This window comes from Taeniopygia guttata, chromosome 35, assembly GCF_048771995.1.
Source record: "Taeniopygia guttata chromosome 35, bTaeGut7.mat, whole genome shotgun sequence".
NCBI classification, from domain to species: Eukaryota; Metazoa; Chordata; class Aves; order Passeriformes; family Estrildidae; genus Taeniopygia; species Taeniopygia guttata.
The window spans coordinates 2,038,304-2,064,293 of record NC_133060.1 but is presented as its reverse complement, the minus strand read 5'-3'; the positions used below and the strand labels follow the sequence as shown (position 1 = coordinate 2,064,293).

The 25,990-nt window shown below is 46.8% G+C and overlaps 1 protein-coding gene across 4 annotated transcripts in view; it reads left to right on the top strand.

Annotated features, from left to right (window-relative positions):
- WDR46 (WD repeat domain 46) overlaps positions 1 to 25,990 on the top strand; it is a 51,566-nt gene that overhangs the window by 12,092 nt on the left and 13,484 nt on the right. The window contains exons 6-12 of one of the 4 annotated variants that reach the window (XM_072921201.1): positions 1,680 to 1,784; positions 6,138 to 6,288; positions 10,415 to 10,550; positions 15,049 to 15,148; positions 18,358 to 18,511; positions 21,608 to 21,660; positions 22,925 to 23,019. In XM_072921201.1, the coding sequence (XP_072777302.1) occupies positions 1,680 to 1,784; positions 6,138 to 6,288; positions 10,415 to 10,550; positions 15,049 to 15,148; positions 18,358 to 18,511; positions 21,608 to 21,660; positions 22,925 to 23,019 (794 nt within the window). Of the gene's footprint in view, positions 1 to 1,679; positions 1,785 to 6,137; positions 6,289 to 10,414; positions 10,551 to 15,048; positions 15,149 to 18,357; positions 18,512 to 20,492; positions 20,546 to 21,049; positions 21,103 to 21,607; positions 21,661 to 22,871; positions 23,020 to 25,990 lie in introns of all 4 variants that reach the window. The other 3 variants (XM_072921199.1, XM_072921200.1, XM_072921198.1) reach the window with 3 other exon arrangements.

The window sequence follows — 25,990 nt, the reverse complement described above, 5'->3', positions numbered from 1 at the left end:
ACAGACCAGTACGCACTGCTATAGACCAGTACAGACCAGTATGAACCAGTACGGACTGATACAGACCAGTATAAACCAGTACGGACTGACAGGAACCAGTACGGACCAGTACGAACCAGTTCCCCCCAGTCTCTCCCAGTCCCTCCCAGTTCCCTCCCAGTGTTCCCAGTCCCTCCCAGTTTCTCCCAGTCCCTCCCAGTCCATCCCCGTAAGTCCCAGTTTGCAGGCAGCTGGTACTGGGAGGGTCACATGGCCCATCCCAGTCCATCCCAGTCCATCCCAGTAATCCCAGTTTGCAGGCAGCTGTTACTGGGAGGGTCACAGGGCCCATCCCAGTCCATCCCAGTCCATCCCAGTCCATCCCAGTAATCCCAGTTTGCAGGCAGCTGGTACTGGGAGGGTCACATGGCCCATCCCAGTCCATCCCAGTCCATCCCAGTAATCCCAGTTTGCAGGCAGCTGTTACTGGGAGGGTCACATGGCCCATCCCAGTCCATCCCAGTCCATCCCAGTAATCCCAGTTTGCAGGCAGCTGGTACTGGGAGGGTCACATGGCCCATCCCAGTCCCTCCCAGTCCATCCCAGTCCATCCCAGTCCATCCCAGTAAGTCCCAGTTTGCAGGCAGCTGTTACTGGGAGGGTCACATGGCCCATCCCAGTCCATCCCAGTGCTCCCAGTAATCCCAGTTTGCAGGCAGCTGGTACTGGGAGGGTCACATGGCCCATCCCAGTCCATCCCAGTCCATCCCAGTAATCCCAGTAATCCCAGTTTGCAGACAGCTGGTACTGGGAGGGTCACATGGCCCATCCCAGTCCATCCCAGTCCATCCCAGTAATCCCAGTTTGCAGGCAGCTGTTACTGGGAGGGTCACATGGCCCATCCCAGTCCATCCCAGTGCTCCCAGTAATCCCAGTTTGCAGGCAGCTGGTACTGGGAGGGTCACATGGCCCATCCCAGTCCATCCCAGTAAGTCCCAGTAATCCCAGTTTGCAGGCAGCTGGTACTGGGAGGGTCACATGGCCCATCCCAGTAATCCCAGTCCATCCCAGTCCATCCCAGTAATCCCAGTTTGCAGGCAGCTGTTACTGGGAGGGTCACATGGCCCATCCCAGTCCATCCCAGTGCTCCCAGTAATCCCAGTTTGCAGGCAGCTGTTACTGGGAGGGTCACATGGCCCATCCCAGTCCATCCCAGTCCATCCCAGTAATCCCAGTTTGCAGGCAGCTGTTACTGGGAGGGTCACAGGGCCCATCCCAGTCCATCCCAGTCCATCCCAGTAATCCCAGTTTGCAGGCAGCTGTTACTGGGAGGGTCACATGGCCCATCCCAGTCCATCCCAGTCCATCCCAGTAATCCCAGTTTGCAGGCAGCTGTTACTGGGAGGGTCACGTGGCCCATCCCAGCCCATCCCAGCCCATCCCAGTCCATCCCAGTCCATCCCAGTAATCCCAGTTTGCAGGCAGCTGGTACTGGGAGGGTCACATGGCCCATCCCAGTCCATCCCAGTAATCCCAGTTTGCAGGCAGCTGTTACTGGGAGGGTCACAGGGCCCATCCCAGTCCCTCCCAGTCCATCCCAGTAATCCCAGTTTGCAGGCAGCTGGCACTGGGAGGGTCACATGGCCCATCCCAGTCCATCCCAGTCCATCCCAGTCCATCCCAGTAATCCCAGTTTGCAGGCAGCTGTTACTGGGAGGCCGCCGGGGTCACGTGGCCGCTCTGGACTGGGCCCAGCGGCGCCTCCTGAGCGAGTTCAGCGTGGGAGAACCAGTGCGGGACATCAGGTGGGACTGGGGATACTGGGAGGGACTGGGAGGGACTGGGAGGGACCTCAGGTGGGACTGGGAACACTGGGAGGGACTGGGAGTGAACTGGGAGCACTGGAGGGGAATGGGAGGGACTGGGGAGAACCAGTGCAGGACCTCAGGTGGGACTGGGAGCACTGGGAGCACTGGGAGGGACTGGGAGGGACTGGGAGTGGACTGGGAACTGACTGGGAGGGAACTGGGAGTGAACTTGGAGCACTGGGAGGGACTGGGACAGACTGGGAGGGACTGGGATGAACTGGGGGGGACTGGGAGGGACTGGGAGTGGACTGGGCAAACTGGGAGGGAACTTGGAGCACTGGGAGGGACTGGGAGAGCACTGGGAGGGACTGGGAGAGCACTGGGAGGGACTGGGAGGGAATTGGGATGGACTGGGGGGGGACTGGGAGGGACTCAGGTGGGACTGGGGATACTGGGAGGGACTGGGAACACTGGGAGGGACTGGGGAGAACCAGTGCGGGACCTCAGGTGGGACTGGGGATACTGGGAGCACTGGGAGGGACTGGAGGGAACTGGGAGGGACTGGGAGGGAATGGAGGGAACTGGGAGGGACTGGGGGGCACTGGGGAGAACCAGTACAGGACCTCAGGGGGGACTGGGAACACTGGGAGGGACTGGGAGGGGACTGGGGGGGACTGGGAGGGACTGGGATGAACTGGGATGAACTGGGAGGGACTGGAGGGGACTGGGAGTGAACTTGGAGCACTGGGAGGTACTGGGAGAGCACTGGGAGGGAACTGGGAGCGCTGGGAGAGAACTGTGACAGACTGGGAGGGACTGGGATGAACTGGGGGGGACTGGGAGCACTGGGGGGAACCAGTACAGGACCTCAGGAGGGACTGGGCAAACTGGGCAAACTGGGAGGGACTGGGGAGAACCAGTGCGGGACCTCAGGTGGGACTGGGGATACTGGGAGGGAACTGGGAGCACTGGGAGGGACTGGGAGGGACTGGGGAGAACCAGTACAGGACCTCAGGTGGGACTGGGCAAACTGGGAGGGAACTGGAGGGGACTGGGAATTGACTGGGAGGGACTGGGAGTGAACTTGGAGCACTGGGAGGGAACTGGGACAGACTGGGAGGGACTGGGATGAACTGGGGGGGACTGGGAGGGACTGGGAGTGGACTGGGGATACTGGGAGCACTGGGAGGGACTGGGGAGAACCAGTGCGGGACCTCAGGTGGGACTGGGGATACTGGGAGGGACTGGGAGCACTGGCGGGGACTGGGAACACTGGGGCAAACTGGGGGGGACTGTGAATGGACTGGGAAGGACCTCAGGTGGGACTGGGAGGGAACTGGGAATGGACTGGGGCAAACTGGGAGGGGCCCCAGGTGGGACTGGAAGCACTGGGAGGGACTGGGATGAGCTGGGAGGGACTGGGAAGAACTGGAAGTGGACTGGGAGGGAACTGGGAGTTACTGGGACAAACTGGGAGGGACTGGGACAAACTGGGAGGGACTGGGACAGAACTGGGAGGGAACTGGAGGAGACTGGGAGGGAACTGGGCAAACTGGGAGCACTGGGATGCACTGGGAGGGACTGGAAGTGGACTGGGAGGGACTGGGAGTGAACTGGGAGGTTACTGGGAGCACTGGGAGGGAACTGTGAGGGAACTGGGAGCACTGGGAGGGACTGGGAGGGACTGGCTCCATTTTCCCCCCAAAATCCCCATTTTCCCCCCAAAAAACCCCATTTTTTCCCCCAAAAACCCCATTTTCCCCCCAAAAATCCCCATTTTTCCCCAAAATCCCCGTTTTTTTCCCCAGTCCCCTGTAATTTCCCTGAAATTCCCATTTTTCCCAAAAAATCCCCATTTTTCCCAAAAAATCCCCATTTTTCCCCAAAAATCCCCATTTTTCCCCCCAAAATCCCCATTTTCCCCCCAAAAATCCCCATTTTCCCCCAAAAAATCCCCATTTTTCCCCCCAAATCCCTGCATTTTCCCCCCAAAAATACCCATTTTTCCCCCAAAAATCCCCATTTTTCCCCCCAAAATCCCTGGTTTTTTTCCCCCCAGACCCCTGTAATTTCCCCAAAATCCCCATTTTTCCCCAAAAATCCCCATTTTTCCCCCCAAAATCCCCATTTTCCCCCCAAAAATCCCCATTTTCCCCCAAAAAATCCCCATTTTTCCCCCCAAATCCCTGCATTTTCCCCCCAAAAATACCCATTTTTCCCCCAAAAATCCCCATTTTTCCCCCCAAAATCCCTGGTTTTTTTCCCCCCAGACCCCTGTAATTTCCCCAAAATCCCCATTTTTCTCCCCAAAATCCCCATTTTTCCCCCCAAAATCCCCGTTTTTCCCCCCAGACCCCCGTAATTTCCCCAAAATCCCCATTTTTCCCAAAAAATCCCCATTTTTCCCCCCAGACCCCCGTAATTTCCCCAAAAATCCCCATTTTTTCCCCAAAAATCCCATTTTTTCCCCAAAAATCCCCATTTTCCCCCCAAAATCCCCATTTTCCCCCCAAAAATCCCCATTTTCCCCCAAAAAAATCCCCATTTTTCCCCCCAAATCCCTGCATTTTCCCCCCAAAAATCCCCATTTTCCCCCCAAAATCCCCATTTTTTTTCCCCCCAGACCCCCGTAATTTCCCCAAAATCCCCATTTTTTTCCCCCAAAATCCCCATTTTTTTCCCCCAAAATCCCCGTTTTTCCCCCCCAGACCCCCGTAATTTCCCCCAAATCCCCATTTTTTCCCAAAAAACCCCATTTTTCCCCCCAAAATCCCCGTTTTTCCCCCCACACCCCCATAATTTTCCCAAAATCCCCATTTTTTTTCCCAAAAATCCCCATTTTCCCCCCAAAATCCCTGTTTTTTTTCCCCCCAGACCCCCGTAATTCCCCCAAAATCCCCATTTTTTTCCCCCCAAAATCCCCGTTTCCCCCCCCCAGACCCCCGTAATTTCCCAAAATCCCCATTTTTCCCCCAAAATCCCCGTTTTTTCCCCCCAGACCCCCGTAATTTCCCTGAAATTCCCATTTTTCCCAAAAAATCCCCATTTTTTTCCCCGAAAATCCCCATTTTCCCCCAAAAATCCCCATTTTTCCCCAAAAATCCCCATTTTCCCCCCAAAATCCCATTTTTTCCCCAAAATCCCCATTTTCCCCCCAAAATCCCCATTTTTCCCCCCAAAATCCCCGTTTTTCCCCCCAGACCCCCGTAATTTCCCCAAAAATCCCCATTTTTTCCCCAAAAATCCCATTTTTTCCCCCAAAAATCCCCGTTTTTTTCCCCCCAGTCCCCCGTAATTTCCCTGAAATTCCCATTTTTCCCAAAAAATCCCCATTTTTTCCCCGAAAATCCCCATTTTCCCCCCAAAAATCCCAATTTTTTCCCCAAAAATCCCATTTTTTCCCCAAAATCCCCATTTTTTCCCCCCAAAAATCCCTGTTTTTCCCCCCAGACCCCTGTAATTTCCCCAAAAATCCCCATTTTTTTCCCCAAAAATCCCCATTTTTCCCCCCAAAATCCCCATTTTTCCCCCCAAAATCCCCGGTTTTCCCCCCAGACCCCCGTAATTTCCCCAAAATCCCCATTTTTTCCCCAAAAACCCCATTTTTTCCCCCCCAAATCCCCGTTTTTTCCCCCCAGTCCCCCGTAATTTCCCTGAAATTCCCATTTTTCCCAAAAAATCCCCATTTTTCCCAAAAAATCCCCATTTTTCCCCAAAAATCCCCATTTTTCCCCCAAAAATCCCCATTTCCCCCCCCAAAATCCCCATTTTTCCCCCAAAAATCCCCATTTTTCCCCAAAAATCCCCATTTTTTCCCCCAAAAAACCCCATTTTTTCCCCCCACACCCCCGTAATTTCCCCAAAATCCCCATTTTTTCCCCAAAAATCCCCATTTTTCCCTACAAAAATCCCCATTTTTCCCCCCAAATCCCCGTTTTTTCCCCCCAGTCCCCCGTAATTTCCCTGAAATTCCCATTTTTCCCCAAAAATCCCAATTTTTTCCCCGAAAATCCCCATTTTCCCCCCAAAAATCCCAATTTTTTCCCCAAAAAACCCCCTTTCCCCCCCCCCAGACCCCCGTAATTTCCCCCAAATCCCCATTTTTCCCCCCAAAATCCCTGTTTTTCCCCCCAGACCCCCATAATTTCCCCAAAATCCCCATTTTTCCCAAAAAATCCCCATTTTTTCCCCGAAAATCCCCATTTTCTCCCCCAAAATCCCCATTTTTTCCCCAAAAATCCCCATATTTTCTCCCAAAAAACCCCGTTTTTCTCCCCCCCAGCCCCCCGTAATTTCCCTGAAATCCCCATTTTTTCCCAAAACCCCGTTTTTTCGCCCCAAATCCTGCAGGTGGCTGCACAGCGAGGCGCTGCTGGCGGTGGCGCAGCGCCGGTATCTGCACGTCTACGACAGCCAGGGCCTGGAGATCCACGTGCTGCCGGAATTCCAGGGAATCCTGCACCTGGAATTCCTGCCCTGGCACTTCCTGCTCGCTGCCGTGGTCAGTGCTGGGGAAAACACACAAAATTTGGGGGAAAAATGAGCAAATTTGGGCAAAAATCGCCTTTTTTTTACCCTTCTTGGCTAATTTTTCCATGGATTTTGGGTGATTTTGGGAGGAATTTTCCGGGATTCTTCACCTGGAATTCCTGCCCTGGCACTTCCTGCTCGCTGCCGTGGTCAGTCGGGGGAAAAACACAAAATTTGGGGAAAAAAACCTGAAATTTGGGGAAAAAACGGCCAATTTTGGGCAAAAATCACCATTTTTAGCCTTATATTTGCCATTTTCGGCTGATTTTTGCCCCTTTGTCGCTGATTTTCGGAGGAATTTTCTGGGATTCTGCACCTGGAATTCCTGCCCTGGCACTTGCTCCTGGCTGCCGTGATCAGTCGAAGGAAAAACCCAAAATTTGGGGAAAAAACGAGCAAATTTGGGCAAAATTCACCAATTTTGGCTGATGTTTCCATGGATTTTGCCCATTTCTGGGTCATTTTTTGGATGCTGCCGGGATTCCAGGGAATCCTGCACCTGGAATTCCTGCCCTGGCACTTCCTGCTCGCTGCCGTGGTCAGTGCTGGGGAAAAAACCCGAAATTTGGGGAAAAAACGGCCGATTTTGGGCAAAAATCACCATTTTTAGCCATGTATTTTCCATTTTCGGCTGATTTTTGCCCCTTTGTGGCTGATTTTCGGAGGAATTTTCTGGGATTCTGCACCTGGAATTCCTGCCCTGCCAATTCCTGCTCAAAACCCCCAAAATTTGGGAAAAATTGGGGCGATTTTCCCAAAATTCACCGTTTTTAGCAACTTTTTAACCATTTTGGCTGATTTTTCCATGGATTTTGCCCATTTCTGGGTCATTTTTTGGCTTCTGCCGGAATTCCTGGGAATTCTGCACCTGGAATTCCTGCCCTGGCACTTCCTGCTCGCTGCCGTGGTCAGTGCTGGGATAAAAACCCGAAATTTGGGGAAAAAATTAGCAAATTTGGGCAAAAATCGCCATTTTTTTACCCATCTTGGCCGATTTTTCCATGGTTTTTGAGTGATTTTGGGAGGAATTTTCTGGGATTCTGCTCCTGGAATTCCTGCCCTGGCACTTCCTGCTCGCTGCCGTGGTCAGTCCGGGATAAAAACCCGAAATTTGGGGGAAAAATGAGCAAATTTGGGCAAAAATCGCCATTTTTAGTCTCTTTAGTTACCATTTTTTGGGTCATTTTTTGGATGCTGCCAGAATTCCAGGGAATCCTGCACCTGGAATTCCTGCCCTGGCACTTCCTGCTCACTGCCGTGGTCAGTGCTGGGGAAAAACACACAATTTGGGGAAAAAAACCTGAAATTTGGGGAAAAAATGAGCAAATTTGGGCAAAAATCGCCATTTTTAGCCATGTATTTGCCATTTTCGGCTGATTTTTACCCCTTTGTGGCTGATTTTCAGAGGAATTTTCTGGGATTCTGCGCCTGGAATTCCTGCCCTGCAAATTCCTGCTCAAAAACCCCAAAACTAGGGAAAAATTGGGGTGATTTTGGCCAAAATTCACCGATTTTAGCAACTTTTTAACCATTTTGGCTGATGTTTCCATGGATTTTGCCCATTTCTGGGTCATTTTTTGGATGCTGTCGGAATTCCTGGGAATTCTGCACCTGGAATTCCTGCCCTGGCACTTCCTGCTCGCTGCCGTGGTCAGTCCGGGATAAAAACCAAAAATTTGGGGAAAAAATGAGCAAATTTGGGCAAAAATCGACATTTTTTTACCCATCTTGGCCTATTTTTCCATGGATTTTGCCCATTTTTGGCTGATTTTGGGAGGAATTTTCTGGGAATCCTGCACCTGGAATTCCTGCCCTGGCACTTCCTGCTCGCTGCTGTGGTCAGTGCTGGGGAAAAAACACAAAATTTGGGGAAAAAATGAGCAAATTTGGGCAAAAATCGCCATTTTTGGTCATATATTTGCCATTTTCAGCTGATTTTTGCCCCTTTATGGCTGATTTTGGGAGGAATTTTCTGGGAATTCTGCTCCAGGAATTCCTGCCCTGCCAATTCCTGCTCAAAAACCCCATAATTTGGGAAAAAATGGGGCGATTTTGGCCAAAATTCACCAATTTTAGCAACTTTTTAACCATTTTGGCTGATTTTCCCATGGATTTTGCCCATTTCTGGCTCATTTTTTGGGTGCTCCAGAATTTCCTGGGAATTCTGCTCCTGGAATTTCTGTTCCTCCCCATTTTTCCCGCATTTCCACGTTTTTCCTGTTTCCCCCCCATTTCCCCCCTGTTTTTCCCCATTTCACCCCATTTTTTCCTGTTTCCTCTCTATTTTCCCCCTTTTTTCCCATTTTCCCTGTTTTTTCCCATTTTCACTCATTTTTTCCCATTTCCCCGCTGTTTCCCCCGATTTTTTTCCCATTTTTTCCTGTTTTGCCCCATTTTCCCCTCCATTTATTCCCATTTTCCTGCACTTTCCCCCATTTCCCCCCTTTTCTTTCCCATTTTCCCCCTTTTTTTTCCTATTTCCCCCGTTTTTTTCCCATTTTCCTGATGTTTCCCCCCCATTTTTTCCTGTTTCTCCCTGTTTTTTCCCATTCCCCCCATTTTTTCCTGTTTCCCCCATTTTTCTTCATTTCCCCCCGTTCTTTCCTGTTTCCCCCCGTTTTTTTCCTGTTTCTCCTCATTTCCTCCCCTTTTTTCCCATTTTCCCCCCGTTTTTCCCCCTTTTCCCGATGTTTTCCCATTTCCCCCCATTTTTTCCCATTTCTCCCCCGTTTCACCCCATTTTTTCCTGTTCCACCCCATTTCCCTGCAGTTTTCCCCCGTTTTTCCTGGTTTTCCCATTTCTCCATGTTTTCCCCCCCATTTTGCTCGTTTCCCCTCCATGTTTTTCCCATTTCTCCACATTTTTCCCCCATTTTTTTTCCCGTTTCCGTGTGGTCTCACCCCATTTCCCTCCCGTTATTTCCCGTTTCCCCGCTGTTTTTCCCGTTTCTGCGCGGTCTCACCCCATGTTTTTCCCGTTTCCCCACGGTTTCACCCCGTGTTTTTCCCCCCATTTTTTCCCGTTTTTCCCGTTTCCACGTTTCCCCCCGTTTTTCCCGTTTCTGCGCGTTCTGACCCCGTTTTTCCCCCCGTTATTTCCCGTTTCGGCGCCTTCTGACCCTGTTATTTCCCGTTTCGGTGCATTCTGACCCTGTTTTTCCCCGTTTCCCCCCCGTTATTTCCCGTTTTCCCCCGTTCTGACCCCGTTATTTCCCGTTTCCCCCCCGTTATTTCCCGTTATTTCCCATTATTTCCCGTTATTTCCCGTTATTTCCCGTTATTCCCCGTTATTTCCCGTTATTTCCCGTTATTTCCCGTTATTTCCCGTTATTCCCCGTTATTTCCCGTTATTCCCTGTTATTTCCCGTTATTTCCCGTTATTCCCCCGTTATTTCCCTTTGCGGCAGAGTGCCGGGGGCGTGCTGCGTTTCCTGTTTTCACACGTTCTGACCCCGTTTCCCCCCGTTATTTCCCGTTCCAGCCCATTCTGACCCCGTTATTTCCCGTTTCGGTGCATTCTGACCCTGTGTTTCCCCCCGTTATTTCCCATTTCCCCCCGTTCTGACCCCGTTATTTCCCATTTCCCCCCGTTCTGACCCCATTTTTCCCCGTTTTTCCCCCCGTTATTTCCCATTTCTGCGCATTCTGACCCCGTTTTTCCTGTTTCCGCCCGTTCTGACCCCGTTATTTCCCGTTTCCACACATTCTGACCCCTCCATTATTTTCCATTTTTTCCTGTTATTTTCCCATTTTGGCGTGTTCTGACCCTGTTATTTCCCGTTTCTGCGTGTTCCGACCCCGTTATTTCCCATTTCTTCGCTGTTTTTCCCGTTTCCACGCATTTTGACCCATTTTCGTGGCAGAGCGATCGCGGTTTGCTGCGTTTCCTGGACGTGTCCGAGGGCCGGGCGGTGTCCTCGCTCCGTTTCCTGTTTCCCCCGTTATTCCCCGTTATTTCCCGGCAGAGCGATCGCGGCACCCTGCGTTTCCTGGACGTGTCCGAGGGCCGGGCGGTGTCGGCGCTGCGTTTCCTGTTTCCCCCGTTATTTCCCGTTATTTCCCGTTATTTCCCGTTATTCCCCGTTATTTCCCGGCAGAGCGATCGCGGCGTGCTGCGTTTCCTGGACGTGTCCGAGGGCCGGGCGGTGTCCTCGCTCCGTTTGCGCTGCGGCCGCGCGGCCGCCATGGCCCAGAGCCCCGCCAGCGCCAACGTCCTGCTCGGACACGCCAACGGTCAGCACCGGGAAATTACCGGGAAATGGGAATTACTGACGGGAAACCGGCTGGGAACGGGAATCACCGATCGGAAATAATGGGGGGAAACCGGCCAGGAACGGGAATTACCGACGGGAAACGGGAATTACCGACCAGGAACAGGGAATAACTGACTGGAAATGGGGAATAACTGACCGGGAATGGGGGATAACCGCCCAAAAATGGGGAATAACCGCCCAGAAACGGGGAATAACCTCACGGGAATGGGGAATAACCGACCGGGAACGGGAAATAACCAACCAGGAATGGGAAATAACCGCCTGGAAATGGGAAATAACCGCCCGGAAACAGGGAATAACCGTCCGGGAACGGGAAATAACCGTCCAGGAACGGGGAATAACCGACCGGGAATGGGAAATAACCGCCTGGGAACGGGAAATAACCAACCGGGAATGGGAAATAACTGCCTGGGAATGGGGAATAACGCAGTGGAAACGGGAAATAACCAACCGGGAACGGGAAATTACCGATGGGAAATGGGGAATTACCGACCGAGAACGGGAAATAACGGGGGGAAATGGGGAGAAACTGCTGGGAAATGGGAAATAATGGGGGAAACGGGAAATAACAGGGGGGAACTGCCCAGAAACAGTAAAAACAGGGGGGAAACGGGGAAAAAAAGGGGAGAAATGGGAAAAAAATGGGAGAAACTGCCGGAAAATGGGAAAAAATGGGGGGAAATAAGAAATAACAGGAGGAAATGGGAAATGACGGGAGGAAATGGGAAATAACAGGAGGAAATGGGAAATAAACAGGGAGAAACCACCAGGAAACGGGAAAAACGGGGGGAAATCACCTGGAAATGGGATGAACGTGGGGAAACGGGAAATAACAATGAGAAACTTAAGGGGAACAGGAAATAACGGGGGGAAACGGGAAATAACTGGAGGAAATGGGAAATAACGGGGGGAAATGGGAAATAACGGATATTTTATCGGATTTTGGGGTTCCTGGTTGAATTTGGGAGATTTTATCGGATTTTGGGAGTTCCTCGTTGAATTTGGGAGATTTTATTGGATTTTGGGGGTTCCCATTGGGACTTGGGGGGAATTCTTCAGATTTTGGGGGTTTCTGAGGGAATTTGGAACTTCCCCCTTGGATTTGTGAGATTTCCTTGGATTTCAGGAAAATCCTCTTGGATCTGAGGGAGAAAATTTTGGGGAAATTCCACCGAATCTTTTTGGGGACGTTTCCTCGAAATTGTTTTGAATTTTCGCCCTTTTAACCCCAATTTTTTTTGGGGGGGGGGGATTTTTTGGGGTTTTTTTTGATGTTTTTTCTTGTTCCCTTTTTTCATTTCAAAATCCCCATTTTATCATTTCAAAATTCTCATTTTCCCCCAAAATCCCAGGGTTATTGCCCAAAATCCCCATTTTTTTTCCCCAAAATCCCCATTTTTCCCCCAAAATCCTCTTTCTTCCCCAAAATCCCCATTTTCACCCCAAAATTCCCATGTTTTAATTTCAAAATTCCCATTTTTCCGCCCAAAAATCCCATTTTTCCTCCCAAAATCCCCATTTTTCACCCAAAATCCCCATTTTCACTCCAAAATCCCCATTTCTTCTTTTCAAAATCCCTATTTTATAATTTCAAAATTCTTATTTTTCCCCCCAAAAATCCCATTTTTTCATCCAAAAGTCCCCCTTTTGTCCTCCAAAATCCCAGGGTTATTTCCGAAAAGCCCCATTTTTCACCCAAAATCCCCATTTTCACCCCAAAATCCCCATTTTTTTATTTCGAAATCCCGATTTTTTAATTTCAAAATTCTCATTTTTCCCTCAAAATTCACTTTTTTTTCCCCAAAATTCACATTTTTTCCCCCAAAATCCCCTTTTTTTTTCCCATAATCACCATTTTTTTCCCCAAAATCCCCATTTTTCCCAAAATCCCCTTTTTTTTCCCAAAATCGCCATTTTTTTCCCCAAAACCACCATTTTTTTTCCCAAAATCACCATTTTTTCCCCCAAAATCACCATTTTTTTCCCAAAATCGCCATTTTTCCCCCCAAATCCCCTTTTTTTTCCCAAAATCCCCTTTTTCCCCCAAAATCCCCATTTTTTCCCCCAAAATCCCCATTTTTTCCCCCAAAATCCCCATTTTTCCCCCAAAATCCCCTTTTTTTTTCCCAAAATCCCCTTTTTTTTTCCCAAAATCACCATTTTTTTCCCCAAAATCACCATTTTTTTTTCCCAAAATCCCATTTTTTTCCCCAAAAATCACCATTTTTTTTCCCAAAATCCCCATTTTTCCCCCAAAATCCCCCTTTTTTCGCCCAAAATCCCCATTTTTTCCCCCCAAATCCCCTTTTTTTTCCCCAAAATTCACTTTTTTTTTCCCCAAAATTCACATTTTTTTTCCCCAAAATCCCCATTTTTCCCCCAAAATCCCCATTTTTCCCCCAAAATCCCATTTTTTTTCCTAAAATCACCATTTTTTTCCCAAAATCCCCATTTTTCCCCCAAAATCACCATTTTTTTCCCCAAAATCACCATTTTTCCCCCAAAATCCCCATTTTTTTCCCCAAAAATCACCATTTTTTTTCCCAAAATCCCCATTTTTCCCCCAAAATCCCCTTTTTTCCCCGAAAATCCCCATTTTTTCCCCCCAAATCCCCTTTTTTTTCCCAAAATCCCCTTTTTTCCCCCAAATCCCCTTTTTTTTTCCCAAAATCACCATTTTTTTCCCCAAAATCACCATTTTTTTTTCCCAAAATCCCATTTTTTTCCCCAAAAATCACCATTTTTTTTCCCAAAATCCCCATTTTTCCCCCAAAATCCCCCTTTTTTCGCCCAAAATCCCCATTTTTTCCCCCCAAATCCCCTTTTTTTTCCCCAAAATTCACTTTTTTTTTCCCCAAAATTCACATTTTTTTTCCCCAAAATCCCCATTTTTCCCCCAAAATCCCCATTTTTCCCCCAAAATCCCATTTTTTTTCCTAAAATCACCATTTTTTTCCCAAAATCCCCATTTTTCCCCCAAAATCACCATTTTTTTCCCCAAAATCACCATTTTTCCCCCAAAATCCCCATTTTTTTCCCCAAAAATCACCATTTTTTTTCCCAAAATCCCCATTTTTCCCCCAAAATCCCCTTTTTTCCCCGAAAATCCCCATTTTTTCCCCCCAAATCCCCTTTTTTTTCCCAAAATCCCCTTTTTTCCCCCAAATCCCCTTTTTTTTCCCAAAATCACCATTTTTTTCCCAAAATCCCCTTTTTTCCCCCAAATCCCCTTTTTTTTCCCAAAATCACCATTTTTTTCCCAAAATCCCCTTTTTCCCCCAAATCCCCTTTTTTTTCCCAAAATCCCCATTTTTTAATTTCAAAATCCCCATTTTTTTTCCCCCAAAATCCCCTTTTTTTCCCCCAAAATCCCCAATTTTTTCCCAAAATCACCATTTTTTTTCCCAAAATCCCCCTTTTTTTCCCAAAATCACCATTTTTTTCCCAAAATCCCCCGTTTTTTCCCAAAATCACCATTTTTTTCCCCAAAATTCACATTTTTTTCCCCCAAAATCCCATTTTTTTCCCCAAAATCACCATTTTTTTTCCCAAAATCCCCATTTTTCCCCCAAAATCCCCTTTTTTCCCAAAATCCCCATTTTTCCCCCCAAAATCCCCTTTTTTTTCCCAAAATCCCCATTTTTCCCCCCAAATCCCCTTTTTTTTCCCAAAATCACCATTTTCCCCCCAAAATCACCATTTTTTTTCCCAAAATCCCCCTTTTTTCCCAAAATCCCCCTTTTTTTCCCAAAATCCCCATTTTTCCCCCCAAATCCCCTTTTTTTTCCCAAAATCCCCATTTTTCCCCCAAAATCCCCTTTTTTTTCCCAAAATCCCCATTTTTCCCCCAAAATCCCCTTTTTTTTCCCAAAATCCCCATTTTTCCCCCAAAATCCCCTTTTTTCCCCCAAAATCCCCATTTTTTTTCCCAAAATCACCATTTTTTTCCCCAAAAATCCCATTTTTTTCCCCAAAATCCCATTTTTCCCCCCAAATCACCATTTTTTTTCCCAAAATCCCCATTTTTCCCAAAATCACCATTTTTTTTCCCAAAATCCCCATTTTTTCCCCCAAATCCCCTTTTTCCCCCAAAATCCCCTTTTTTTTCCCAAAATCACCATTTTTTTTCCCAAAATCACCATTTTTCCCCCAAAATCCCATTTTTTTTCCCTAAATCCCCATTTTTTTCCCAAAATCCCCATTTTTCCCCCAAAATCCCCATTTTTCCCCCCAAAATCCCCATTTTTTCCCCAAAATCCCCATTTTTTTCCCCAAAATCCCCTTTTTTTTCCCAAAATCGCCATTTTTTTTCCCAAAATCCCAATTTTTCCCCCCAAATCCCCTTTTTTCCCCCAAAACCACCATTTTTTTTCCCAAAATCCCCATTTTTTTCCCAAAATCACCATTTTTTTTCCCAAAATCACCATTTTTTTCCCCAAAATCCCGTTTTTCCCCAGGAGTGGTTTCCATGTGGACGCCCAGCACGGAGGAGCCGGTGCTGCGGCTGCTGGCGCACCGCGGCTCCGTGCGCGGCCTGGCCGCCGACGCCGCCGGCAGGTGGGAGTTCGGAATTACGGGATTCCATGGATTTCCAGGGATTTGGGGCTTTTTGGGGGGATTTCCAGAGATTTGGGGGGATTTCCATGGATTTTGGCGGGATTTTGGTGGGATTTTGTTGGATTTTTGCGGGGAATTTTGTTAGATTTTGGTTGGATTTCCATGGATTTTGGTACAATTTTGTGGGGAATTTTGTTGGATTTTGGGGGGACTTCCATGGATTTGGTTGGATTTCCATGGATTTTGGTAGGATTTTGTTGGATTTTGGTGGGATTTTATTGGATTTTGGTGGGATTTCCACAGATTTGGAGGGATTTTGGTGGGATTTTGTTGGATTTTGTGGGGATTTCCATGGATTTGGGGGCATTTCCATGGATTTGGTGGATTTTTGATGGGGATTTCAGGGGCATTTCCATGGATTTGATGGGATTTTGGGGACATTTTGGGGGGATTTCCATGGATTTGGGGCTTTTTGGGGGGATTTCCATGGATTTGGGGCTTTTTGGGGGGATTTCCATGGATTTTGGTGGGATTTGGTGGGATTTTGTTGGATTTTGTGGGGAATTTTGTTGGATTTTGGTGGGATTTCTGGGGATTTGGGGATTTCGCTGGGTTTGGTTGGATTTCCATGGATTTCGTGGAATTTTAGGGGCATTTCCATGGATTTGGGGCTTTTGGGGGGATTGCCACGGATTTTGGTAGGATTTTCTTGGGATTTTGTTGGATTTTGTGGGGAATTTTATTGGATTTTGGTGGGATTTCCATGGATTTGGGGATTTCGTTGGGTTTGGTTGGATTTTCATGGATTTGGAGGGATTTTGGGGTGGATTTCGATGGATTTTGGTGGGATTTTGTTGGATTTTGTGGGGAATTTTGTTGGATTTTGGTGGGATTTTGTGGGGAATTTTGTTGGAATTTGGTGGGATTTCCATGGATTTGGTGGGATTTTGGGGGCATTTCCATGAATTTGGGGGGATTTGGGGGGATTTCCAGGGATTTGGGGCTTTTTGGGGGGATTTCCATGGATTTGGGGGGGATTTTGGTGGGATTTTGTTGGATTTTGAGGGGAATTTTGTTGGATTTTGTGGGATTTCCATGGATTTGGTAGGATTTTCGTGGGATTTTGTTGGATTTTGTGGGGAATTTTGTTGGATTTTGGTTGGATTTCCATGGATTTGGTTGGATTTCCGTGGATTTGGTTGGATTTCCATGGATTTGGTGGGATTTTGGGGGCATTTCCATGGATTTTGGTTGGATTTCCATGAATTTGGAGGGATTTTGGGGTGGATTTTGGTGGGATTTTATTGGATTTTGGGGGGATTTCCACAGATTTGGGGGGATTTTGGGGGATTTCGATGGATTTTGGTGGGATTTTGTTGAATTTTGTGGGGAATTTTGTTGGATGTTGTGGGGATTTCCATGGATTTGGGGGATTTTTAATGGGGATTTCAAGGACATTTCCATGGATTTGATGGGATTTTGGGGACATTTTGGGGGGATTTCCATGGATTTGGGGCTTTTGGGGTGGATTTCCATGGATTTTGGTGGGATTTTGTTGGATTTTGTTGGATTTTGTGCGGAATTTTGGTGGATTTGGTGGGATTTCCGTGGATTTGGGGATTTCGCTGGGTTTGGTTGGATTTTCATGGATTTGGTGGGATTTCCACAGATTTGCAGGGATTTTGGGGTGGATGTTGGTGGGATTTTATTGGATTTTGGTGGGATTTTGTTGGATTTTGTGGGGATTTCTGTGGATTTGGGGGGATTTCCATGGATTTGGGGGGATTTTGGGGTGAATTTTGGGTGGATTTTGGGTGGATTTTTGCCCGATTTTGGCTGATTTTTCTGGAATTTGGGCTCCCCTGCAGGCTGATGGGAGGGATTTTGGGGTGGATTTTGGGCCGATTTAGGGATGAATTTGGGGTGGATTTTGGGCAGATTTTGCCAGATTTTGGCTGAATTTTGGGGGATTTTTGCCTCCCTGTGCAGGATGATGGGTGGGATTTTGGGGTGAATTTTGGGAGGTTTTGGGGTGGATTTTGGGGTGAATTTTTGTCCATTTTGGCTGAATTTTGGGGCAGATTTTGGGGTGAATTTTGGGTGATTTTTGCAGGATTTTTGCCTCCCTGTGCAGGCTGATGGGTGGGATTTTGGGGTGAATTTTGGGAGGTTTTGGGGTGGATTTTGGGGCGTATTTTGGCCAAATTTTGGGTGGGATTTTGGGGGATTTTGGCTCCCCTGCAGGCTGCTGGGTGGGATTTTGGGGTGAATTTTGGGCACATTTTGGGGCAGATTTTTGCCCGATTTTGGCTGAATTTTGGGGAATTTTGCTCCCCTGCAGGCTGCTGGGTGGGATTTTGGGGTGGATTTTGGGGTGAATTTTTGTCCATTTTGGGGTGGATTTTGGGGTGAATTTTGGGTGAATTTTGGGGGATTTTGGCTCCCCTGCAGGCTGATGGGTGGGATTTTGGGCTGGATTTTGGGCACATTTTGGGCTGAATTTGGGGTGAATTTTTGTCCATTTTGGGGTGAATTTTGGGGCGGATTTTGGCCGAATTTTGGCCGAATTGTGGCTGAATTTTGCGGGATTTGGGCTCCCTGTGCAGGTTGATGGGTGGGATTTTAGGGTGAATTTTGGGCACATTTTGGGGTGAATTGTGGCTGAATTTTGGGGGATTTTTGCTCCCCTGCAGGCTGCTGGGTGGGATTTTGGGGTGGATTTTGGGGTGAATTTTTGTCCATTTTGGGGTGGATTTTGGGGTGAATTTTGGGTGAATTTTGGGGGATTTTTGCTCCCCTGCAGGCTGATGGGTGGGATTTTGGGGTGGATTTTGGGCTGGATTTTAGGATTATTTTGGGCACATTTTGGGGTGAATTTTGGGGGAATTTTGGGGGATTTTTGCTCCCCTGCAGGTTGATGGGTGGGATTTTGGGGTGGGTTTTGGGGTGGATTTTGGGCACATTTTGGGGTGAATTTGGGCTGAATTTTGGGGGATTTTGGCTCCCCTGCAGGCTGATGGGTGGGATTTTGGGGTGGATTTTGGGGTGGATTTTAGGATTATTTTGGGGCACATTTTGGGCAGATTTTGGGTGAATTTTGTGGGATTTTGGCTCCCCTGCAGGCTGATGGGCGGGATTTTGGGGTGAATTTTGGGCAGATTTTGGGGTGAATTTTGGGTGAATTTTGTGGGATTTTGGCTCCCCTGCAGGCTGCTGGCCACGTCGGGGCTGGACCGGAAAATTCGCATTTTCGACCTGCGGAATCTGGGGGTGCTGCAGGAGTGGGGGGTCCCGGCGGGGGCGGCGCTCCTCGACTTCAGCCAGAGGGGATTGCTGGCGGCCGCCTGCGGGGACCTGCTGCAGGTCAGCAAAACACCCCAAATGCACCAAAATAACCCAAAAAATACACCAAATACACAAAAAACACAAAATACCCAAAAATATCACAAACATGCCCAAAAATATCCCAAAAAACCACAAAAATACCCCAAAAAAACCCACAAAAATACCCAAAAAACCCACAAAAATACCCAAAAACCCACAAAAATACCCAAAAAACCACAAAAATACCCCCAAAATATCCCAAAAAAACCCCACAAAAATACCCCAAAAAACCACAAAAATACCCAAAAAACCACAAAAATACCTAAAAATTCCCAAAAGACACCCAGAATCTATACCCAAAAAATATCCCAAAACCCCAAAAATTCCCAATAAACCCCCCAGAAATACCTCAAAAATACCCCGAAAATACCCTAAAATAACCCCCCAAAAAAACCAAACCAAAATACTCCAAAAACCATTAAAAAATCCCAAAAATGCCCTCGAAATACCAAAAAAAAACCCCAAAAACCACAAAAATACCCAAACATTCCCAAAAAACTCCAAGAAATACCCCAAAAATATCCCAAAAACCACAAAAATTCCCAATAAACACAAAAATACCCAAAAATTCCTAAAAGACACCCAGAAATACCCAAAAAATTCCCAATAAACCCCCCAGAAATACCCAAAAAATACCCCAAATACCTTAAAATACCCCAAAAAATAAAAAAAAAACCAAAATACTCTGAAAACAAACAAACAAAAAACCCCAAAAAATTCCCCCAAAATACCCAAGAAATACCCAGAAAAAACAGAAATACCCCCAAAAAACCACAAAAATCCCCATAAATACACCAAAAATATCCCAAAATCCCCAAAAAACACCCCAGAAATACCCCAAAAATATGAAACATCACACAAAAATACAAAAAATACCCCAAAAATAAAAAAAATACAAAAAAAGACCCCAAAATAATTCGAAAACGCCAAAAATACCCAAAAAATGCAAAATACCCCAAAAATACCCAAAAAATTCCCAAAAGACACCCAGAAATACCCAAAAAATATCCCAAAACCCCAAAAATGCCCAATAAACACCCCACAAATACCTCTAAAATACACAAAAAAAACCCAGAATACCCCCAAAAATATCCAAAACTACACAAAAAATACATTTCTTCACCCAAAATTCCCGTTTTTCCCCATTTTTCCCATTTTCCGGCAGATTTACCCCAAACTGGGCTCGGTGTCCCCGCCCTGCCCGTTCCTGTGTCACCGAACCCCCAAACCCCCAAACTCCTTTTTCCCTCCAAATCCCCTTTTTCCCCAAAAATCTCAGAGTTATTGCCCAAAATCCCCATTTTCACCCCAAAGTCCCCATTTTTTTAATTTCAAAATCCCCATTGTTTCATTTCAAAATCCCATTTTTTTCCCAAAATCCCCCTTTTTTCCCCCAAAATCCAGAATTTTTTCACCCCAAAATCCCCAATTTCTTCACCAAAAAATCCTATTTTCCCCCCCAAAAATCCCATTTTTCCCCCCAAAATCCCCATTTTCCCCCCAAAAATCCCATTTTTCCCCCCAAAATCCCCATTTTTCCCCCCAAAATCCCCATTTTTCCCCCCAAAAATCCCATTTTTCCCCCAAAAAACCCATTTTTCCCCCAAAAAATCCCATTTTTCCCCCAAAAATCCCATTTTTCCCCCCAAAAATCCCATTTTTCCCCCCTAAACCCCCATTTTTCCCGTTTTCCCACAGATTTACCCCAAAGCGGGCCCTGTTCCCTCCCCCCAGCCCGTTCCTGTGGCACTGAACCCCAAAATCCCCATTTTTTTCACCCAAAATCCCCATTTTTCCCATTTTCCCGCAGATTTACCCCAAACCGGACCCTGTTCCCCCCCCAGCCTGTTCCTGTGGCACTGAACCCCAAAATCCCCATTTTTCCCCCCAAAATCCCCATTTCCCCCCAAAAATCCCATTTTTCCCCCCGTTTTTCCCCATTTTTCCCGTTTTTTGGCAGATTTACCCCAAAGCGGGCTCGGTGTCCCCGCCCCGGCCGTTCCTGTGTCACCGAACCCCCAAACCCCCAAACTCCTTTTTCAATCCAAATCCCCTTTTTCCCCAAAAATCTCAGAGTTATTGCCCAAAATCCCCATTTTCACCCCAAAATCCCCATTTTAGCATTTCAGAATTCTCAATTTTCCCCCTAAAATTCACTTTTTCCCCCCAAAAATCCCCATTTTTCCCACAAAATCCCATTTTCTCCCTGTAAATTTTCCTTTTTCCCCAAAAATCTCCATTTTCTACCCAAAATCCCCTTTTTTCCCCAAAAAATCGTTATTTTTTCCCCCAAATCCCCATTTTCACCCCAAATCCCCTTTTTTCTGCCCAAAATTCTCTTTTTTTCACCCAAAATCCCATTTTTCTCCCCAAAATTCCCATTTTATTATTTCAAAATTCTCAATTTTCCCCCTAAAATTCAAATTTCTTCACCCAAAAAATCCCATTTTCCCCCCAAAAATCCCATTTTTTCACCCAAAATCCCCATTTTTCCCCATTTTTCCCATTTTCCTGCAGATTTACCCCAAACTGGGCTCGGTGTCCCCGCCCCGCCCGTTCCTGTGTCACCGAACCCCCAAACCCCCAAACTCCTTTTTCAATCCAAATCTCCTTTTTCCCCCCAAATCCCCTTTTTTCTGCCCAAAATTCTCATTTTTTCGCCCAAAATCCCCATTTTCACCCCAAAATCCCCATTTTTTCCCCAAAATGCCCATTTGCCTCAAAAACCCCCTTTTTTTTCCCAAAATCCCCATTTTTCCCCCAAAATCCCCATTTTTTTCCCAAAAACTCTGTATTTTTTCCAAAATCCCCATTTTTAAACCCAAAATCCACTTTTTTTCCCCAAAAAATCGTTATTTTTTTTCCCCAAAATCCCCATTTTCACCCCAAAATCCCCATTTTTTCCCAAAATCCCCAGTTTCTTCACCCCAAAATCCCCATTTTATTATTTCAAAATTCTCAATTTTCCCCCTAAAATTCACATTTCTTCACCCAAAAATCCCATTTTCCCCCCCAAAACCCCCATTTTTTCACCCAAAATTCCCGTTTTTCCCCATTTTTCCCGTTTTTTGGCAGATTTACCCCAAACTGGGCTCGGTGTCCCCGCCCCGGCCGTTCCTGTGTCACCGAACCCCCAAACCCCCAAACTCCTTTTTCAATCCAAATCCCCTTTTTCCCCCAAAATCTCAGAGTTATTGCCCAAAATCCCCATTTTCAACCCAAAGTCCCCATTTTTTTAATTTCAAAATCCCCATTGTTTCATTTCAAAATCCCTTTTTTTTCCCAAAATCCCCCTTTTTTCCCCCAAAATCCAGAATTTTTTCACCCCAAAATCCCCAATTTCTTCACCAAAAAATCCTATTTTTTCCCCCAAAAATCTCATTTTTCCCCCCAAAATCCCCATTTTTCCCCCCAAAAATCCCATTTTTCCCCCAAAAATCCCATTTTTTCACCCAAAATCCCCATTTTCACCCCAAAATCCCCATTTCTTTTCACCCCAAAATCCCCATTTTACCATCTCAAAATTCACATTTTTCCCCCCAAAAACCCCATTTTCCCCCCCAAAAATCCCATTTTCCCCCCCAAAAATCCCATTTTCCCCCCCAAAAATCCCATTTTCCCCCCAAAAATCCCATTCTTTCACCCAAAATCCCCATTTTTCCCCCCAAAATCCCCATTTTCCCCCCCAAAACCCCCATTTTTTCCCCCGCAGATTCCCAAAATCCCCGTTTTTCCCCATTTTTCCCATTTTCCCACAGATTTACCCCAAACCTGACTCAGGTTCCCCCCCCCGCCCGTTCCTGTGTCACCGAACCCCCAAACCCCCAAACTCCTTTTTCCCTCCAAATCCCCTTTTCTTCCCCAAAATCCCAGAGTTATTGCCCAAAATCCCCATTTTCGCACCCAAAATCCTCTTTCTTCCCTAAAATCCCCATTTTTACCCCAAAATTCAGATTTTTTCTCCCAAAATCCCCATTTTATCATTTCAAAATACCCATTTTCCCTCAAATCCCCATTTTCCCCCCAAATCCCCATTTTTCCCCCCAAAACCCCATTTTTTTCCCAAAATTCTCATTTTTCCTCCCCAAATCCCCATTTTTTCTCCCCAAAATCCCTGACTCCCCCCGCAAAATTCCCATTTTTTAGCCCAAATCCCCCTTTTTTCCCCCCAAAATCCACAATTTTTTAACCCCAAAATCCTGATTTTACCACCTCAAAATTCACTTTTTTCCCCCCAAAACCCCCATTTCCCCCCCAAAAAATGCCGTTTTTCCCCCCAAAACCCCCATTATTTCACCCGAAATCCCCATTTTCCCCCATTTTTCCCATTTTCCCGCAGATTTACCCCAAACTGGGCTCGGTTCCGTCCCCCCGGCCGTTCCTGTGTCACCGCCTGCCCGGCCCCGCCCGGGGGCTGCGCTTCTGCCCCTTCGAGGACGTGCTGGGGGCGGGACACGGGCGGGGGTTCAGCAGCGTCCTGGTGCCAGGTGGGGAATTTGGGGAGAAAATCTGGGATTTTGGGAAATTTGGGAATTTTGGGAAAATTCGGGAATTTTCCGTGAAAATTTGAGGTGAAAATTTGGGATTTTTGGGTGGTTTTGGGGGGTTTAAAATGGATTTTGGGGCCGGACACGGCCGGGGGTTCAGCAGCGTCCTCGTGCCAGGTGGGGTTTGGGGGGAAATTCGGGATTTTGGGAAAATTGGGTGAAAATTTGGGAATTTTAGGTGAAAATTTGTGACTTTTGGGTGGATTTTTGGGGGTTTAAAATGGATTTTTTGGAGGTTTTTGGGTGGGTTTTGGGTCTGGGTTGCAGCAGCGTCCTGGTGCAAGGTGGGGATTCAGAGATTTCGGGGAAATTTGGGAATTTTTAGGAATTTTGGGAGAAAATTCGGGAATTTTAGGCAAAAATTTGGGGATTTTAGGTGAAAATTTAAGATTTTTGGGTGGATTTTAGGGGTTTAAAATGGATTTTGGGGCCGGACACGGGCGGGGGTTCAGCAGCGTCCTCGTGCCAGGTGGGATTGGGGGGAAATTCGGGGATTTTGGGAAAATTGGGAATTTTGGGGGAAAGTTTGGGGATTTTAGGTAAAAATTCGGAAATTTTGGGTGGATTTTGGGGGTTTAAAATTGAATTTTTGGGGGGGTTTCAGGTGGGTTTTGGGGCTGGGCTTTTGCAGCATCCAGGTGCCAGGTGGGATTGGGGGAAAATTCGGGAATTTTGGGAAAATTTGGGAATTTTGGGTGAAAATTTGGGGATTTTAGGTGAAAATTTGGGATTTTTGGGTGGTTTCCGGGGGATTTTGGGGCATTCCCGGTGGATTTTTAGGGATTTTTGGGGCGGGACACAGCCGGGGGTTCAGCAGTGTCCTCGTGCCAGGTGGGGTTTGGGGAGAAAATCTGGGATTTTGGGAAAATTTGGGAATTTTGGGTGAAAATTTGGGGATTTTAGGTGAAAATTTGGGATTTCTGGGTGGTTTTGGGGGATTTTGGGGCCATTTCCGGTGGATTTTTGGGGCCGGGCACGGGCGGGGGTTCAGCAGCATCCTCGTGCCAGGTGGGGTTTTGGGGGGAAAATCTGGGATTTTGGGAAATTTGGGTGAAAATTTGGGATTTTTAGGTGAAAATTTGGGAATTTTAGGGGAAAATTTGGGATTTCTGGGTGGATTTTTGCGGGTTTAAAATGGATTTTGGGGCCGGACATGGGCTGGGGTTCAGCAGTGTCCTCGTGCCAGGTGGGATTTGGGGGGAAATTTGGGGATTTTGGGAAAATTGGGAAAAAATTTGGGAATTTTACAAAAAAATTTGGGAATTTTACACGAAAATTTGGGGGTTTTGGGTGGATTTTTGGGGGTTTAAAATGGATTTTGGGGCCGGACACGGGCGGGGGTTCAGCAGCGTCCTGGTGCCAGGTGGGATTGGGGGAAAATTCGGGAATTTTGGGAAAATTTGGGAATTTTGGGGGGAAATTTCAGGATTTTAGGTAAAAATTTGAGAATTTCGGGGTTTTTTGGGGGGATTTTGGGGCCATTTCTGGTGGATTTTTGGGGATTTTTGGGGCCGGACACGGGCGGGGGTTCAGCAGAGTCCTCGTGCCAGGTGGGATTGGGGGGAAATTACGGGATTTTGGGAAAATTTGGGAGAAAATTTGGGGATTTTAGGTGAAAATTTGGGGGTTTTGGGTGGATTTTAGGGGTTTAAAATGGATTTTTTAGGCGTTTTTTGGGTGGGTTTTGGGGCCGGGATACAGCAAAATCCTGGTGCCAGGTGGGGAAATTCGAGAATTTTGGGGATATTCAGGAATTTTACAGGAAAATTTGGGAATTTTGGGTGAAAATTTGGGAGTTTTAGGTGAAAATTTGGGATTTTTGGGTTGATTTTTGGGGGTTTTAAATGCATTTTGGAGGGTTTCAGGCGGGTTTTGGGGCTGGGATTCAGCAGCCTCCTTGTGCCAGGTGGGAATTTTGGGGGGAAATTCAGGAATTTTACGAGAAAATTTTGGAATTTTGGGAAAATTTGGTAATTTTAAATGAAAATTTGGGATTGTTAGGAGAAAATTTGGAAATTTTAGGTGAAAATTTGGGGGTTTTGGGTGGTTTTTGGGGGTTTAAAATGGATTTTGGGGCCGGACATGGGCTGGGGTTCAGCAGAGTCCTGGTGCCAGGTGGGAATTTGGGGGGAAATTCGGGAATTTGGGAAATTCAGGAATTTTGGGGGGAAATTTGGGACTTTTAGGTGAAAATTTGGGGTTTTTGGGTGGTTTTTGGGGGTTTAAAATGGATTTTTTGGGGATTTTTGGGTGGGCTTTGGGGCTGGGTTTCAGAAGCCTCCCGGATCCAGGTGGGAATTTGGGGGGAAATTCGGGAATTTTAAATGAAAATTTGGGATTTTTAGGAGAAAATTTGGGATTTTTAGGAGAAAATTTGGGATTTTTTGGGGGATTTTGGGGCCATTTCCAGTGGATTTTTGGGGGTTTGGGGCTGGGATTCAGCAGCATCTTCAAGCCAGGTGTGGTTTTGGGGTAAAATTCCAGGATTTTGGGGGAATTTGGGAATTTTACAAGAAAACTTGGGAATTTTGGGGGAAAATTTGGGAGTTTTAGGTGAAAATTTGGGATTTTTGGGTTGATTTTTGTGGGTTTTAAATGCATTTTGGTGGGTTTCAGATTGGATTTGGGGCTGGGCTTTTGCAGCATCCTGGTGCCAGGTGGGATTGGGGCAAAATTCGGGAATTTTGGGAAAATTTGGGAGTTTTGGGGGGAAATTTGGGAATTTTAGGGAAAAATTAGGGATTTTTGGGTGGTTTTTGGGGGTTTTTAATGGATTTTGGGGCCAGGCACGGCCGGGGATTCAGGACCATCTTGGTGCAAGGTGGGATTTTGGGGGAAATTCGGGAATTTTGGGAAAATTGGGAGTTTTGGGTGAAAATTTGGGAATTTTGCGTGAAAATTTGGGATTTTT